At 35.2% G+C, this 15,314-nt stretch overlaps 1 protein-coding gene across 2 annotated transcripts in view; it reads right to left on the bottom strand.

Annotated features, from left to right (window-relative positions):
* The window catches only part of SHOC1 (shortage in chiasmata 1), a 43,639-nt gene extending 28,705 nt beyond the window's left edge, over positions 1–14,934 (bottom strand). The window contains exons 1-8 of one of the 2 annotated variants that reach the window (XM_015849869.2): positions 14,648–14,934; positions 11,589–11,718; positions 10,996–11,077; positions 9,064–9,245; positions 7,054–7,216; positions 5,115–5,217; positions 4,248–4,404; positions 2,918–3,022 (exon numbers count right to left, since the gene is read on the bottom strand). In XM_015849869.2, the coding sequence (XP_015705355.1) occupies positions 2,918–3,022; positions 4,248–4,404; positions 5,115–5,217; positions 7,054–7,216; positions 9,064–9,245; positions 10,996–11,077; positions 11,589–11,718; positions 14,648–14,692 (967 nt within the window). In that variant the 5' untranslated portion in view covers positions 14,693–14,934. The remainder of the gene's footprint in view (positions 1–2,917; positions 3,023–4,247; positions 4,405–5,114; positions 5,218–7,053; positions 7,217–9,063; positions 9,246–10,995; positions 11,078–11,588; positions 11,719–14,647) is intronic. The other variant, XM_015849868.2, reaches the window with a different exon arrangement.
* Between the last annotated feature and the right edge of the window lie 380 nt (positions 14,935–15,314).

The following is a 15,314-nucleotide window of genomic DNA, read 5'->3' as shown; positions in this document are numbered from 1 at the left end:
CCACATAAATGGAATTCAGATTGGAGAGATGATTCAGTTTTTTGGTGGCTGTAACAGTGCACTTGCAACTGAATAGAACCAGAAAATTCAGGAATAAAGTTCAGGCTTACAAAGATGGAATTATGTTTTCACATAGAGTTAGTTCTCATTTTAATTTATAGGTTTGAACACTGAAATGAATCACAACACTGTTTTCTAGAAGCAGTATATAGACAAACATGCTTGTTACTAGTATGTGCCAGTCATTTTTCAGTCTTTTTTTTTTTTTTTTTTTGCTAATCATATTAAATGCAAATATTTTAATGGATTATTTCTTTCAATTGAAATCTTATGTGGAATTTGCAACTTAGTGGATTTTTGGTATAATTCTGTAAAAACTCGAGGTCTATATGACTGACCTGGTATTCATCTCTCTAGCATTCTTCCAATAGCATTGCAAGCTAAGCTTGACCAGAAAGCAGAGGTCACAAAAAACAAACAAACAAACCCAGCAGTTCTTCCGTGTTCTCAGAAAACTAACAGCCAGAAAAACTGGAATTAAATTAGTGCCTCCATACGGAAAAACATTTGTAACAAATTCCCTATTCATTCCAACAAGCTGAAAGCAGCTGCAATCACCATAAGCACATTGTTAGGCCAACTGGCACTCAGTAAGCTATGAATCAGACACCTGCCCAGCTGCTTGCAGCTGTTCCTTATACAAACTAACAAGCAGACTGTAGATCAGGAAGGACAGAAAAGAGTGTTAGGAAGACAGAGAGTAAATAGTACATGTTGAAAAGTAAGAAATTAAAGTTGTTACAAAAGAAAGAAGCACATTTCCAAATAGTGTAATTTCTTTCTCACTTAGAACCAAAAAAAGTTCCGTGAACTTGAGCTGTGAACTTCAGATTCACTAATCTTTTTCATGTCTAGAAACAAGTTTAACAATTTTTCTTGAGCAAGACAGGAGCTTATCTCAGGACAGCAAAATTCCTGACATAAAGATTTCACCTTTTGCAATACTGTGCATATTCATTTGCACCTTATTATTCTGCCCTTGAGACTGGAATGTTCTGACCCACTATGTTAGCTAAATGCTGTCTACACTTAGAGGGTTATTTACTTTCTAGTGACATAAAAAACTGAGTGAATTCTCTTTGATTCTCATCGCCTTCATCAAAAAATAACCCCCATGGCTAGCAGGAAAGGTTGGTAAATGTTGGTAAAAAAAAATGCCACTATTTTAGAACTGGTTCTTCGTGGAGTCTTAGCAAATACGTTGTGCCTATGTTAACTCACATACAGCAAAACTAAGAAAGAGGTGGAGAATTCTAAGGTTTCCCTGTTGAAATTTGATCCCTGATGTAGGAACTTCCATTAGGAAACAGTGTCTTAGTAACAGGGTTGGCTTTGCAGACATCAAGCCTACAGATCTGTGAACGTTTTTAGAAGGAGAAAAAAAAAAAGAATGTATGCTGTCTGTGCCCTTGTGACTGAATGTTGCTCAGTTCAATAGCAAACCTCAGCCAGCAGATAGGTAACAGATATTAGTGATATTGCTTTCTTCTAAAAAACAATTCAAGATGTCTTGCCTACTCATCTGTATTGGAATAATGGACAAGACCCTAGGTAAGGCTATAGCAACTTATTACATACATGAGTCCCATATTTCCCAAACAAACTCTACTTAAACTCCTCCTGCTTATCATGAGTACTTCAAGTAAAGAGCAGGCAGCTATTTTAGTGGATTCAAATTGAAATTAATCTTGTGAGGCAAATTACTCCAGAGGTAAATTAAGTTTAACTTTGTCTTGGTGGGAAAACACAAAAGTTAAGGCAAACCCACCACAAAGCAGAAACTTTGAGCAGATACGATTGCTTCCATCAAAATCCCATTACAACACAATGTCAGGAACAGGATGCTATTAGTCTGAAGGAGAAAGACATTAGTCTTTTAAAAATCATTTAAAAACTGAGATTAAAAAAAAACCACAGGTTTTGATCTGAAGAAAAGACAGGATCACTCAAGAATTTTTATAAATGCTGAATGAAAAATTCTCAAGTGAACAAGAACTGTAGGAGAACACTGCTATTGCCCAATACAAAAATGGGTAGAGTTTCTGCAAGATTGAACACACAGTAGAGGGACAAATTATTGAATCATAGAATCGCTACTGTCTGAGATCATCTTGCCTAAATGTCCTAATATTTATTCTTCTTAATGCTGTTTAATCAAGTATCGCCACTTTTCCCAGGACACAATGAATTTCAAATGTCATTTTTTGTCCAGGCTTTTCTGAAATTTCCTGATTTCAGCATAGGAAAAGCAAGGATTTAACCCACATGTTTCAGCACCTCAACATTTTCAGTTTATTTCAGTGGAACACAGCTTCAATGGCTGTTTGAATTAATTTCACACGGCATTACTGAACCACTTGCCAAGCAAAATGCTTGTGCAGTAGTTTTGTACCTCAGGAAGATCTGACCTTGGTACTTCTCCCAGAATTGTCCTCCAACACCATTCTTTGAAAGCATTTGCATAAGGACTTAAACTTTAAACTGTACTCTTTCACTCAAAAACCATGATCAACCTTACTTCACTTTCCTCTTCCCTCCATGAGTAGATAAGTTGCAAGATTAACAAAAAATACAAAAACTAATTAAATGTGAAAGTTACAGACACAATCTTTAGCCATAAGAAATGTCACCCTAAAAGCTGGCCGAAAACCTAAAGCTGGCTATGGTTAGTTTTCAGCATTCTTGAAAGGAGCACGGCACTTCTACCCATCTATGGCAAAAGTACAAAGTAAGTTACTGGAGCCAAACCCTCTTATTTTAAGTTAAATGAGGCACATACACTCATAAGAATATAACATAGGAACCACCACCTGAAGAATTTATTTGAAACATCAGCATTGGGTGTGGATCTTCTTACCTGATTCAGAGATTTCTAACATACTTATGCTGTTACTGGAGCTAACCACTGAAGTAGAACAGTATTTGGCAATTTCCATTTTGTTTGCAATTTTTTCTTTGAGATCTGAAAAAGGATTTTAAATGATGCCATAAATTGACCATTTACTGATCTTTCCTGTCAAGACAACTTTAAAAAATCTCCTTGGATACCCATAATTTATCATTACAAAAAATTACTGCTATGCTTGGTAACACAAAGTGCCATAAATCAGACAGTGATTTATAGATCAGAACAGTACTCAGACTTGTCCTTTGATGTTGCTGGAAAACAATTGTGATGCACTGTAGTGGCCGTCTGAACCACTCAGCCTTTTCATTACTATAGTGATGTGATTTCTGCATCTAGTAAGTAGCCTAAATGTAGTTTACTAAGTGTTTGCGTATGCAGGTTCTCTTGCTACTGAAGAAGATTAAAATGCATATAAATCTATTTTATTCTGTATATGAAATCCCCAAACATCAGCATTGGAGGCCAGGTCATTTTGCTTGGTACTGGAACACGACATGTACAATTTAATGTACTCAATTTATCAGAGAAGTGAAACTGCCCTTCGCAAATGTTGCTTTAAAGTCTTGCTCCTATCTTCAATAAGGGACAGGTTTACTCTATATTGTATCCCCCCAAAAGAAGCAGTTTTCTTCATTTGTTTGCTAAAACTAATGCTAGTTAAAAATAAATAAATTTATTTTCAGCTCAAAAGAAAAAGTCTCAGTCAGCATCTTTTTCTCTGAACTACACAAAATAATTCCACAGGCACAAATACAATAGCCAGTAACTGTCAGTAAGTCACAGTTATCTGTAGCGTGACAGTCTTTAAAACTTTTCTTAAACTGCTTTAAGAAGTTGTCATTTTGACTATTTCTCTTGTCCATGGGAATATTTAACCCCTTTTCCCATACAAACGTGCTTTTGCATAATTTACCTGGCACGAATATATTAGATACAATCTTCTAGAAGATGTCTCTGAAAGTAAAACTTAATTACAGATAGTATCACATAAAGTTATCATAGTAACAGGAAACAAGATATCCTGCTGATTTTCAAGTTTGCAACATAACCAAAGACTAAACCAAATGGCAGACCAGTCATTTTTCCCTTGGCTATCTGATGAGACATTTCTAATAATCTGAAATTTGTGTATGGTATAGTTCATGGTTTCATGTACAGAAATTCTAATTTGATACACTCTGGAATATATTCTAAGTTACTCTAATTGAATGTAGAAAAGCTAGATCATGTGAAAACAATAAGGAAACTGGGTAAAGAAATTAAGAAAACCAGCTCTCACCTTCTTTGATCACTTCCTCACACATATTTTCATCAGCCATATTTTCTGGAGCTAAATTTAGTAACTCCTTCAATCCCAAATATGATGGAATCTTAACGGAATCTGATTTGCTGTTTCTTCTTTTGCAGAATTCTAACTCAAAAGGCAACATGAAATACTGCAAAATATTAATCACCACAGAATGGTAAGTAAATTTTAAATTTCCTTTGATCTTGGTCTTAGCTTGGAAAAAAATAATTAGTTAATTAAATTAAATTAATTCTAACCTGATCTCAGAGCTATTAAGAAAGAAGACATATGAGATATACATGGCAGACACAAAGCTTTGTTCAACACATAGAAAAATGACAGCATACAATATTTCAAAATGAACCAGCGCAGTGAAGAGTGGATCTAAACATATATTTCTGAATCAAGTAAAATCGTCATTTGTTTAGCTGAATGTTTGTTTTCTGTAGAATATTAAAATATGGAGAAAGAGATAAATTTGATTTTCATTTTGTTTCCTCAGAAAAGAAGCTTGCTTCCAGAGCATGTATAGGAACTTTCTCTTTTCTATAGACATTCCATGGCTTTCTATTCCAATTCATTTTTACTGTTATTGCAGTGTTACCTACATAAATATGCCAACATGTCAGATTTCAGTAGGAACAATTTAAGAGTGAGGATTCTTAACAACTATACTGAAAAATTAGAAGTATGCAAATAATATCAGTGTTTTTCTAACCTCAGAAACAAGAAGCTTCAAATATTTACCAAATGTATATATTAAAAAACCCTCCATAAAATGACCTGCAGATGAGCAAGGATTAATGCACATAAAGCAATCACTAATAAAATAACTGGGCAGAAACAGGATCATGATACCTCTCTATCTTCTAATGTGGTTTTACAAAAGCCCTCCTTAATTCCTTGCAATTTGTTTTCACTCTCCAGCATTTCTATTTCATTTTGAAAAGACAAACATTCCCTTTAAAAGACCAGAAAATAAAGGAAGTGATTATTTCATACCTAAGACTGAAATTCTTAGCAGTAGCACTAACAGCTACACATGTGGCAAAAGTTATGTTTTTCTAAATCCATACTTCACACATCCAAAGGATGTTTTAGCAAAATGTATAATTATAGGCAACTGTTTTTCTAGAAACAGTGCACTAGATGCTGAGTAGTACCACTTATTTGGATGTGTCTTAAAATAAACAAACAAAAACACCCTATAAAGAAAAATCTACTTTTAAAAATTGTTCATTTACAACTGCTCTGTCTCGTGAAACTGCCTTCTTCTTGGAAAATCTGCAGATCTGTTTTTCCTCTAGGATTTTATATGAACTTTTTTCTAATCTAAAATGGTACAATTTGATTTCAGTTGCTTTTCATTTCTATTTTCAGGAATCCTTTGTGCATTAAAAATGTAGAACATGTTGACTATTAAAAGAAGTATTTTCCTTAATTTTAGTGACAGTATTCTAAAATGGTGAAAAATTAAAGAGTCAGACTATTACTTGCTTTTTGCAGCAACAGTACAAGGACAGGGTGAAAGATTTTTCAAACAGAAAGAATCCTGTTCATTGGGCCTGATCCTTGTGGCCTTTGTAGGGCAGTAAAACCATGAAAAGTATTGCTCTTCAGGGGAACAGCTTTTTCATCTACTTCTAGTACCACTGTCTTCCTAGAGGAATACTGTAGATTGAAGAGCAAAAATATGTCCATGCCTAGCTTTCAGATACTCACCCAAATTTATATTAATTTCAAATTTGCCTAAATGTATCTCTGTCTACATGAGTCTCCCTGGGTGCTCTAGTAGGTGATTAGGACTCTCACTGTGATATATTTGGTGGCTTGCTGGCTGTGCATCAGCAGGTCAGAGTTAATTAATTCTCTGAACATTCACACTGACATTTTTTCCCATGTGACTGTTATTTCTGAAAGTTATAGAGGAATTTGGATTATGTTCTCCTTGGAGGAAATTTACTGAAGTCTACATATGCACAATGCATTATGTCCAGGACTCATTGGAAGGTTAGAACATGTGTTCCAAAAAACAGGAAAATAACTCATCCTTGTTCTATCATTATGCACAAATAAATTAGCTAAATTCTACTTTGCCTTGATTGTGAATCTGGCAACCCTGTCAAGTGCAAAGTTATACAGGTCATTCAAACATGGAGTAAATCAGCAGATTTTTAGATTCTATTTTTGAATCTTCATGTACATAGATTAATCTATTTGCAAAATACTGAACACATTCTGAGTATACCTTACATGTTTTTATGATCCAATTTGCTCAAATCCCTGATATTAAGACATCATCCAATTAAAGTTAATCAACCTAACACCTGGAAAGCAAGCAAAACCCGAATAATATTCAATGTTGAAGAACTGCAACTCAGTGGGGTAAGAGTGGAGTTTTAATGACAGCATGACAGAGAGGAGGGAAAGAAGGAAAAGAAGGAAAATGGAAGCATTAGTAAAATCCTGACTCAACTAAATTTAAGGACATTTAACTGAGAGGGAATCAGTCAGCCAAGGGGAGCATGAGATCCCTTGAAAATGGACATTCTTCCAGCATTCCAAGTCTAAATTCCTGAGCACAACTAATACTTACAAAGTGTAATAAGTGTAATAATGACATAACTTCATTTATTCATTTGTGTTAAATAGTATATATAAATTTTATCCTATGATTTTTTTTCTATGGAAGAAGAAAAGTTGAAAGTTTAAAAGTAATATATGAAATCTGTTAAACTGTTAAAGGCTTTACTCATAAGCTATTATTTATATTCAATGTTATTCAATTTTTAGATACCTAAAAATGTTCTCTTCTGTTAAATTCTCTCCTTCAGAATCTAGAAAAGGATCTCTCACACAAAAAAATTTTAGTCTGCCCAGAAGTGTAGATAAATTAGGAAGTTTTTTACGATAGTTTTCCAGATCATCAACAAAAACAAATTCATCTCCAATGTGTAGACCTGAAGAAAAATAAGAAAAAGAATGATCAGGAGAATTGTTGAGTGATGGTCCAAAAGCCACAAATATCAGCAAAGCAACAATTATTTCTTAGTTTAAATATTTTAGGGCTTTAAAATTTTAAATGTAGCTCAGTCTAGATTTCCAGTGGTCAAACCAATAATCTCTGTTTTTCTTCAGCTCTTTTCTTTCATGTAACACTTGCTAGAAAGAAAAGCTAATTATTTTCATTCCCTTGTTTGCATTATCAAGTATCATAAGGACCTTCTGCAGTAGGTTTTGGCTGAGTAACTTAGTCCAGTGCAATTTGTAAAAGGCCCACACATTTCAGCAGGCAGTAATGAAGCAATGTGTGCATTACATATAAAAGTAAAATGTGGATTTGCTAGTTCTGCAACAGTGATAAACTTACTGGGAAAAAAAACCAAAACAACAACAATAACAAAAAGACAAAAATAGAGAAGCTGACAAATTATTATGTTTTCAAGAAAGTAGAAATAACTGACCTTAATTTATTTTCAATTTACATTAGCAGGAATAATTATGAAATACTTCGGTACAGACAGGCTGGTAGAACAGAAGCACTACAACAGTGTATTGCAATATACCTAGAATTAAATCTTAATCTTCTTGCATTTGAATAATAGTTATAAATTATCATTTCAAATTCTCTATCGTATTCTTTCTTAATTTGGCATTGTTCACTTTTTCCAATTAAATCACATTGTATTACACTTACTATTCCAGGCCTGATAACATTTACCTACCAAGTAAATGTCTGTGTTTTGGCGTTCACTGTATACATCTTAGCTTTGTTACTTTCTCTGTAGACAAATGTTCTGAAAGTAATGCCTCTTTATTTTTTACTACGTTGGCCCAGGAGGTCAGAGGTGGGTAATGGTGAAATGGCAGTACAGGCAAGCTGAATCTTCTTGCCAATATTCTGTTACATTTTGCTGTCATGCACAGATAGCAGCAGAGGGGCAGGCTGACAAAATGCAGCTATGTAGCTCAAAGTTTGCTCTATTAAACAGTGCCATTGTGCTCTTTGTAGTTGTTGTAATTTCAGTGGAAATAAACAGGGTGCATTACTTTTGGAGCAAACTATAGAGGACTTGACTAATGACTAAAATATCCTGTTACATACTACATATCTGGATAAAAATCAGGTAATTACATAAGGAAATGAACTAAGACTACTTTCAGTTACTAACTGTAGAACAGTTGTATTGTCAATAGTATGTTCCTGGTAAATGTTATCTTGTACAGCCTGACAATAAGAGCCACTTGTGGCTGTGGAGCAGTCTGAATAAACAGTTACACTACTTTGCTTTCCTAATATAATCTAATTTACTGATAGACAAATAAACAACAACAACAACAAAACAGTTCAGAATAATATGTCATAGTATAGTAAAATTAAAAAATTCTTAGCATATTGTTTCTACAATCAGAATGAATTATACTCCACCCAATTAAAAATACCTTAATCCCAGGAACAAAGTAGAAACTGCTTACTTCTTTTCCACCTTGGTATACTAGAAGAATATGTCTCAGGGATCTAACTTTATTTAAGTACAAAGGATCATCAGCATTTTGACCAATGCCTAGCAAAATCTATTTCTTGTGATTCTTTGGATTCACTTTCTACTACATGCTACTATGACCTGTAAAGCCCTACTTCTCCATGGAAAAAAATATCTCTAAAATGATTATAAGTTCTGCAATTGCAAGCTATGTGATCATCCAGATGATCTCATCAAAGATCCATCAGTCATAAACAAAAAATTATTGAAGTTTGCAAGCTAAAGTTTGTAGAAGTTAGGAAACAGTAAATTAAACACCTTACCTTGCCACTGTTCCTTAAGCTCAGTGGCACAGTCAGTCTTCAAATATTTCTCTTGAGTTGATACTTCCTCACAAACAACTTTGTTGAGTAAATAATGCGTTTCTGTGTCAATTGGAGAGTTGGGATTTGAACTTCCTATTAATTCAATATTGACATAGAACCCTACAGAACTGATAGGTTTCCTAAAAATCAGAAAAAAGAATTCTGACAGTTGGGCAGCAATTTTCATAACTTCTGTTACTCCTGAGCATATCAATGGCACGCAAAAAGATACTCTAAGACCTTTAATAGTCACTGTATTTGGTCAGAACTATTTGAAAATATGGAGTTGTTTTCAACACTCAAAAATAAACCCAAAGGTCAACCTCTCTACTGCTCATTTACATATTTAGGTTTCTTTTTTTATTCCCCAAGAGAAAAGTCTTTAAGTGTAATCTCACCACTAAATGGCTAGACAAAAGCATCAGAATAATTAGTGTCATAACACTTCTGACCAAAAATCTGCTAGGTTAAATGTATACGTATCTTTCACATAACACGCAGAAATTATATGCACAGCAGCAACTGTCAAAGGTGAAATACAGTGTAATTGAAGAAGCAAAAATGTTTCGTTTTCTTGTCACTTTTTTACTACAGTCAGTATTAGTACTATTTGCCCAGGAGAAAAGCTGGTTACCAAATAGTCATTTGACAACAGATTTTTTTAAGTCATAGTTCTGGGTTAACTGTACATTTACATAAAATATTCATAATTTCTAATTAAAATATGTCCATTTTAATGCTACATTGTCTGTATAAATTGAATGAACAATAAACTGACAGATGGTGCTGACATTTCTGAAGAACCTGGGTTTTCTGCTGATACATAATAACTGTTTCTAATACTGTAATTTAGAGAACAGACTTCTCAAATGTTCATCCTACTGATTTATTCAGTATTCTACTAATCTGTTGCACTACACAGTCCTGGTACTTTCTAGTCATCTGGAGGTCAATCACATAAATGGCATCAGTGTAGAGAACCCAGTGTATTTCTTAATTTCAGCATAAATCTTCATGTTTAGTCAGTGATACTGGGGAATAACTGCCTCATTTTTTTTATTATTATTATTTTTTTCCCCCCAAATATTTTACAAAGCAGCATAGTCTTAAAGTTATTTTGCTACTACAGGTAGTGTAGCTCATGAGTGATAACTCTGTGGTATTGGCCCAAACTTCAACAAGGTGTAAGCCTTTGAAAACCCATAAAGCTTTGAGCACTGTGCCTAATGAAAGTTGCATTTTATTAAATAACAGCTAAGCGGGTTGTCACGATGTAGTCAATGGCTCAGTCACAAGTGGCATCCCATAGGGGTCCATCCTGGGACTACTGCTTCTCAATACTTTTATCAGTAATTTGGATACTGGGATTGACTGAGCTCTCAGCAAGTTTGCTGGTGAAATATACCACCCACCCCTCACTGTGTTCACGTCCTCTGTTTGGTCCCCATAAACATTCAGCAAGAATTGAAGGGTATCAGTGGGTGTCATTTTCTTCTGCATGAAGGAAATCAACTCGACAACTTAGCTTTACACACACTTCGATGTCAGAAACCTTTCTGTCAGACTGCCCCTTTGCTGCCATCTGTCACACAGCAACAACATGTAACAGAAGGTTGGCAGAAGGTTCAGCCTCTACTGTGATACCACCAACATCTACAGCATCCTGGGCCAAAATCACAAAATAGGAGGCACTGCTTTTGGAGCTGCTCTGGTGGTATGACTTTTAGTAAAGAAGACATTGTTAAGTCTCTCCTAGAACAGCTCCACTGCATTGTCTACTTGATACCATCAGAAGACATTTCCATATTCTATCATCGCTAATTTATCACTCACAAAGTAGCTGAATGATACTAAAGGAATTGTATATGCTGTGAAGAAAAGGTTACTGACTTTTCCAGGAAATCCTCCACAGTTAAACTTTTCTTCCACTGATCCAGCACTGAAACAGCAATCATGTTCTGTGTTGAAGTAACTGAGGCAGAAATGGATGAAAATGAATCACATAAAAAATAATAAAATAATAAACAATTTTAAAGTATAGATCAACTCATTGCAGAGGTTAAACTGAAGCTAACATGTAATTAAGAGGCAAATATTGTTGCTTTTACTGTTTTCAAGTGAATAAAAATAAACCAGAAACATACAAATATTTTTATCTATATTCACACATCTTTATCCCTGTTGCATAGAGCATGTCTCCTGACATGTTATACTGTATTTGACTAATTCAGCAGGAAGTTTAAATAGATGTCAACAATCGAATCAAATACTGCCCTCATTTGTGTTGTCATACACAAATAAATAACCATTACCCCTCTGTTTCTGCTTAGGCAATGAATAAATACTACCTTCAAAAGCTATAAGACTGCCACTTCTGGAAATACATTTTTTCCTATTAGACTACGTCGTATTATGCTCAAACAGAAACTTTTCTGTCAATCCACAATGAACTTAAACTAAACCTTAGGGACCAGACAACTTACTTCTTTCCCAGGGCCTCCTATATTTATCGTGAACAAAAAGTCCAGTCAGATGATACTTTTCACGTTGTCGTAAATTGGGAGGAAAGCAAAGTGATAACCTACAGATGGAATACCTCTGCCTTGCCATGCTCTGGAAAAGATGAAAAAAAAAAAAAGGCAAGTGATAAGATTAAGAGACACACACTTGTATTTTTTCTGTTTTTGTGCACTACATCTTTGGTCCCTCTGTTTTCAAATGTTAACTAGTAGAACATATTTTATATTCAAGTTTTATGTTTCTGTGAAACTGAAACACAGTCTACCCTAAGAGAAGATACTCGTATTTGCCACATCTGATATTTAACTTTTAATCTACAGTTCTTCATATGCAAAACTTGGCATACGCATAGCTATGCCTGCCTAAGCTTAGTTTGTGCAGTTAGGGTGCTTATCATCATGCCTCCAGAACAGGCATATGTGTGCATAAGCTAAATAGAAAGAATTCAATGTGACTCCAACTACTGTTGCTTTAAGTGCCCAAACATCATAAAGCCTTTCAGTTTTCATGTGCCATTATTAAATAACAAAAGGCTAGCATGACTCATTTTATCTTCATTACATATAGGAGGGTAACATGGTTGTGACTGACTGAATCCTAGAACTTAACAGGTTCACGGCAACTCCACTGACATTTCTTTCAAGAGCAGCTTCAATAAAATGTCCAACAGTTATTTTGTCACAAAGTTCTACATGCATTACTGTATAAATAGCACAAACTCCAGAAAAATTGGTGATTTTAGGAAGCTGAGAAAAATAATACTTATGTGTGGGGTTTGGATTTGACAAGTTTATAGTCTAGGAAGAAGACAACCCAAAATTCTGTGCTATAAAAGGCATATTGGAAATTAGATCTAACTACAGAAAGGTGGGAAAGCGTCATGTGGGGATCACCAGAAACCTCCCTCTAGCTCTTAGTCATGGCCTGACTTTGGTTCTGTTGCTTCATGTCCAAGAGATGTCCACCTGTTTCTGCATATGCTGTCAAGCCAGTTACAGTTTGTACGGTTAGTCATCTCGGATGATAATTTAAAGACTGGTCACTGACTTGGATTACTACCAGAACTGTGCTGTCAGCCACAGTTTTGGAAATCTTCCTGAATTGGCTAAAACAGAATGGAAGAAAAGGAAACGAGAAGGAACAGAAGGGGAAAAGACCTGGAACACAAAGTGAACACTCAATTATTTAGAGAACATAAACTCAGTTAGTTCTGTCAAAGGCAATAATTACCAATTCTTCTTCCTTTTTGTTTTAATCCTCTGTCAGATATTTAAAATTGTCAGAATTTTTAATGACAGTTAATTTCAAGAAAAAGGCAACCAAAAAATTGCCATTATTCCATCTTCTCTTTAAAAAAATGGATAAGCTCTCTTGTAAAAATGTTTAAGCGCCATATTGATGTACTAACAATTTTTTGTCTAAGACAAAATGCTATGTTTAGGCAGGGATCTTCTCCACTAATCCTGAACATAGATGGCAGAAACAACCAACTGGACCTCAGTCTGCTATGTGTCATTGGCCATACACCAGCTTAAGTACTCTCTACCTCAGTTATTACTTACACAGACACATTTGCTGTAAAATAAAAAGGACAGATAGTGAACCCCCTGGCACAGATCACAGAGCAAAGCTGATTATAACCTTCCTTGTCATTAAAACAAGCTATAACGACTGTGACTGCGCTCTGGCAGTACTCTGAGGTTAAAAATAAATGGCCTGCTGGAGTTAAAACAGAAACTGCTGAACAAGTAAATGCAAGCAATAATGTGCCAGGGATCAGAAAGACAAAGTTAACACAAGCATGCAGTTTTGCAGAGGATACCTTGAGCTGAGTAGCCTAGAATTAAGAGTATTTTCAATCACTGATGTTTGTAAAGTGGAGCAAACATGTCCTTGGGCTGTGTGCACAGATGGTGGCCTTGTAACAGGCAAGCTGTACGTTTTACAGAACACTTTAGATTGATTCGTTCTGAATATAAAGGCTATAGTGAATTAGTTGAACTTATGAAGTCTGCTACAGCACAACCTTTCTTGCCTTTCTCACATATATCAGTGTTTTTTAAAAAGAGAATTAATGGATAAATCATTTAGCCTACGAGTATCTCTTATTTCTCAAGGAAATCTAAAGGTTTCCATAAATTTCTCTTTTAAACAAAAGACATTACGTGTTTTTTTTTACTGTTCTGTACAACTTGCCTGCAGTGTCACTTTACGATGTAAGAGAATACCAAACTTCTAATATGACTCTGTAATCACACCTGCAGTGCTCAGTGGCTTGAGGAACCTAGCTGAAAGACACCTTTCTTCAAGTACTTACTTAAACTGACAGTTGGAAGAACTATATCTGGGCTTTAGAAAAAGACAAGAACATCAGGAGAAGGATTCCACACTGAGCTCAGCTAAACATTCTGAGTTAGATTTCTGCAGATATGTGCCACGACTACTTGCTGAATTCTTGAAGGCATCATGTCTCACTATTTCATTCTTCCACTAGGAATATCCCCACTAGGAGAATTCTTTAATATGGCTCATATTTTTTCTTTGAAAATGTGAATAAGCAAATCCTCAACTAGAAAAAGACATTGCACCAAATGATAAGCAACAGATAACATCACACAGATGAAGGCAGGAAGGAAAGCAAAACTTCTTAAGTTTTCTATGCTGTAGCAGATCAGCACCAATAAGGCCATTCACTGTAGATGTCAAAAACATCTGCTTTGCACAAATTTTAAATTTCATCCATAACATACAAAGAAATAACAATCTTTAGTAGAAATACAATGATTTGTAGCATTATTCTGATGCATGTTAAAGAAACAAAATTCCTGCAAAATTGCACTTTAATTTTCTGTTAAAAAAGGTAATCAGTCACCTTACTGTTAAACCAGCATCAGTGTGGTACAACAAGCTCACTCAAATACAATTTCTAAGAAATTAGTTCTCTACCTTTTAACATATACCGAATCTTGTAAATTACTGACATAGTTCCTTCAGAATAATAAGAGAAATAACAAAACTATACCTCATATAAGTAGTCTGTTGAATGATACTTTAGAGCTGGAAACATCTTTTTCGTTTTGTGATATTTCCAACACTTGCCTAAAAGAAATTCACAGAAAGGCTAAGTTAAGAAGCTCTTCTATAAGGGAGTTAAGCCACCTAAACCTGATTTTTCACTGACTAATGCATATACTAGGGCATTTTTTAATTTTTATTTTTTCACTCCTTCAGTTTTATAAGCAAAATGGAATAGTTGTAACAAACAGATCTTAATCACCACAGAGCAGCAGCAGCACGCACCTCAGGAGCGGCCGCTGGGCGGGAAGCGCATATGGAGCCTCTGATTGGCCGCCGCCCGCCATCAGGCCGAGAGGCCGCGTTCTTCCACACACCACAGGTGCCCGCTGTGGAGAGCTGCGGCCGGGCTGTGAGGGGGATGGAAGAAGATTTTCCAGTGATAAACTTGTGTAATTGGCATCTCTGGAAAGGTGTCTCACTCCCAATGTTTCTGATTCAAAGCAGAACCATAATAGATACACTTTTTACCATTTATTAAGAAGATTATAACACCGGTAGCTAACACTGAAGTCCTGGTCTCAGCAAAGCTACCTTGATAGGTGCAAGTTTTCTCCAGCTGGAAACAAAATTGTTATCAACACATGCAGCAAAGTGGCATTATTGGTAGCAAC

The sequence above is a fragment of the Coturnix japonica genome, chromosome Z, assembly GCF_001577835.2.
Source record: "Coturnix japonica isolate 7356 chromosome Z, Coturnix japonica 2.1, whole genome shotgun sequence".
In the NCBI taxonomy this organism is placed as follows: Eukaryota; Metazoa; Chordata; class Aves; order Galliformes; family Phasianidae; genus Coturnix; species Coturnix japonica.
The sequence above is the reverse complement of the archived record's forward strand: the minus strand, read 5'-3'. Positions and strand labels throughout refer to the sequence as shown.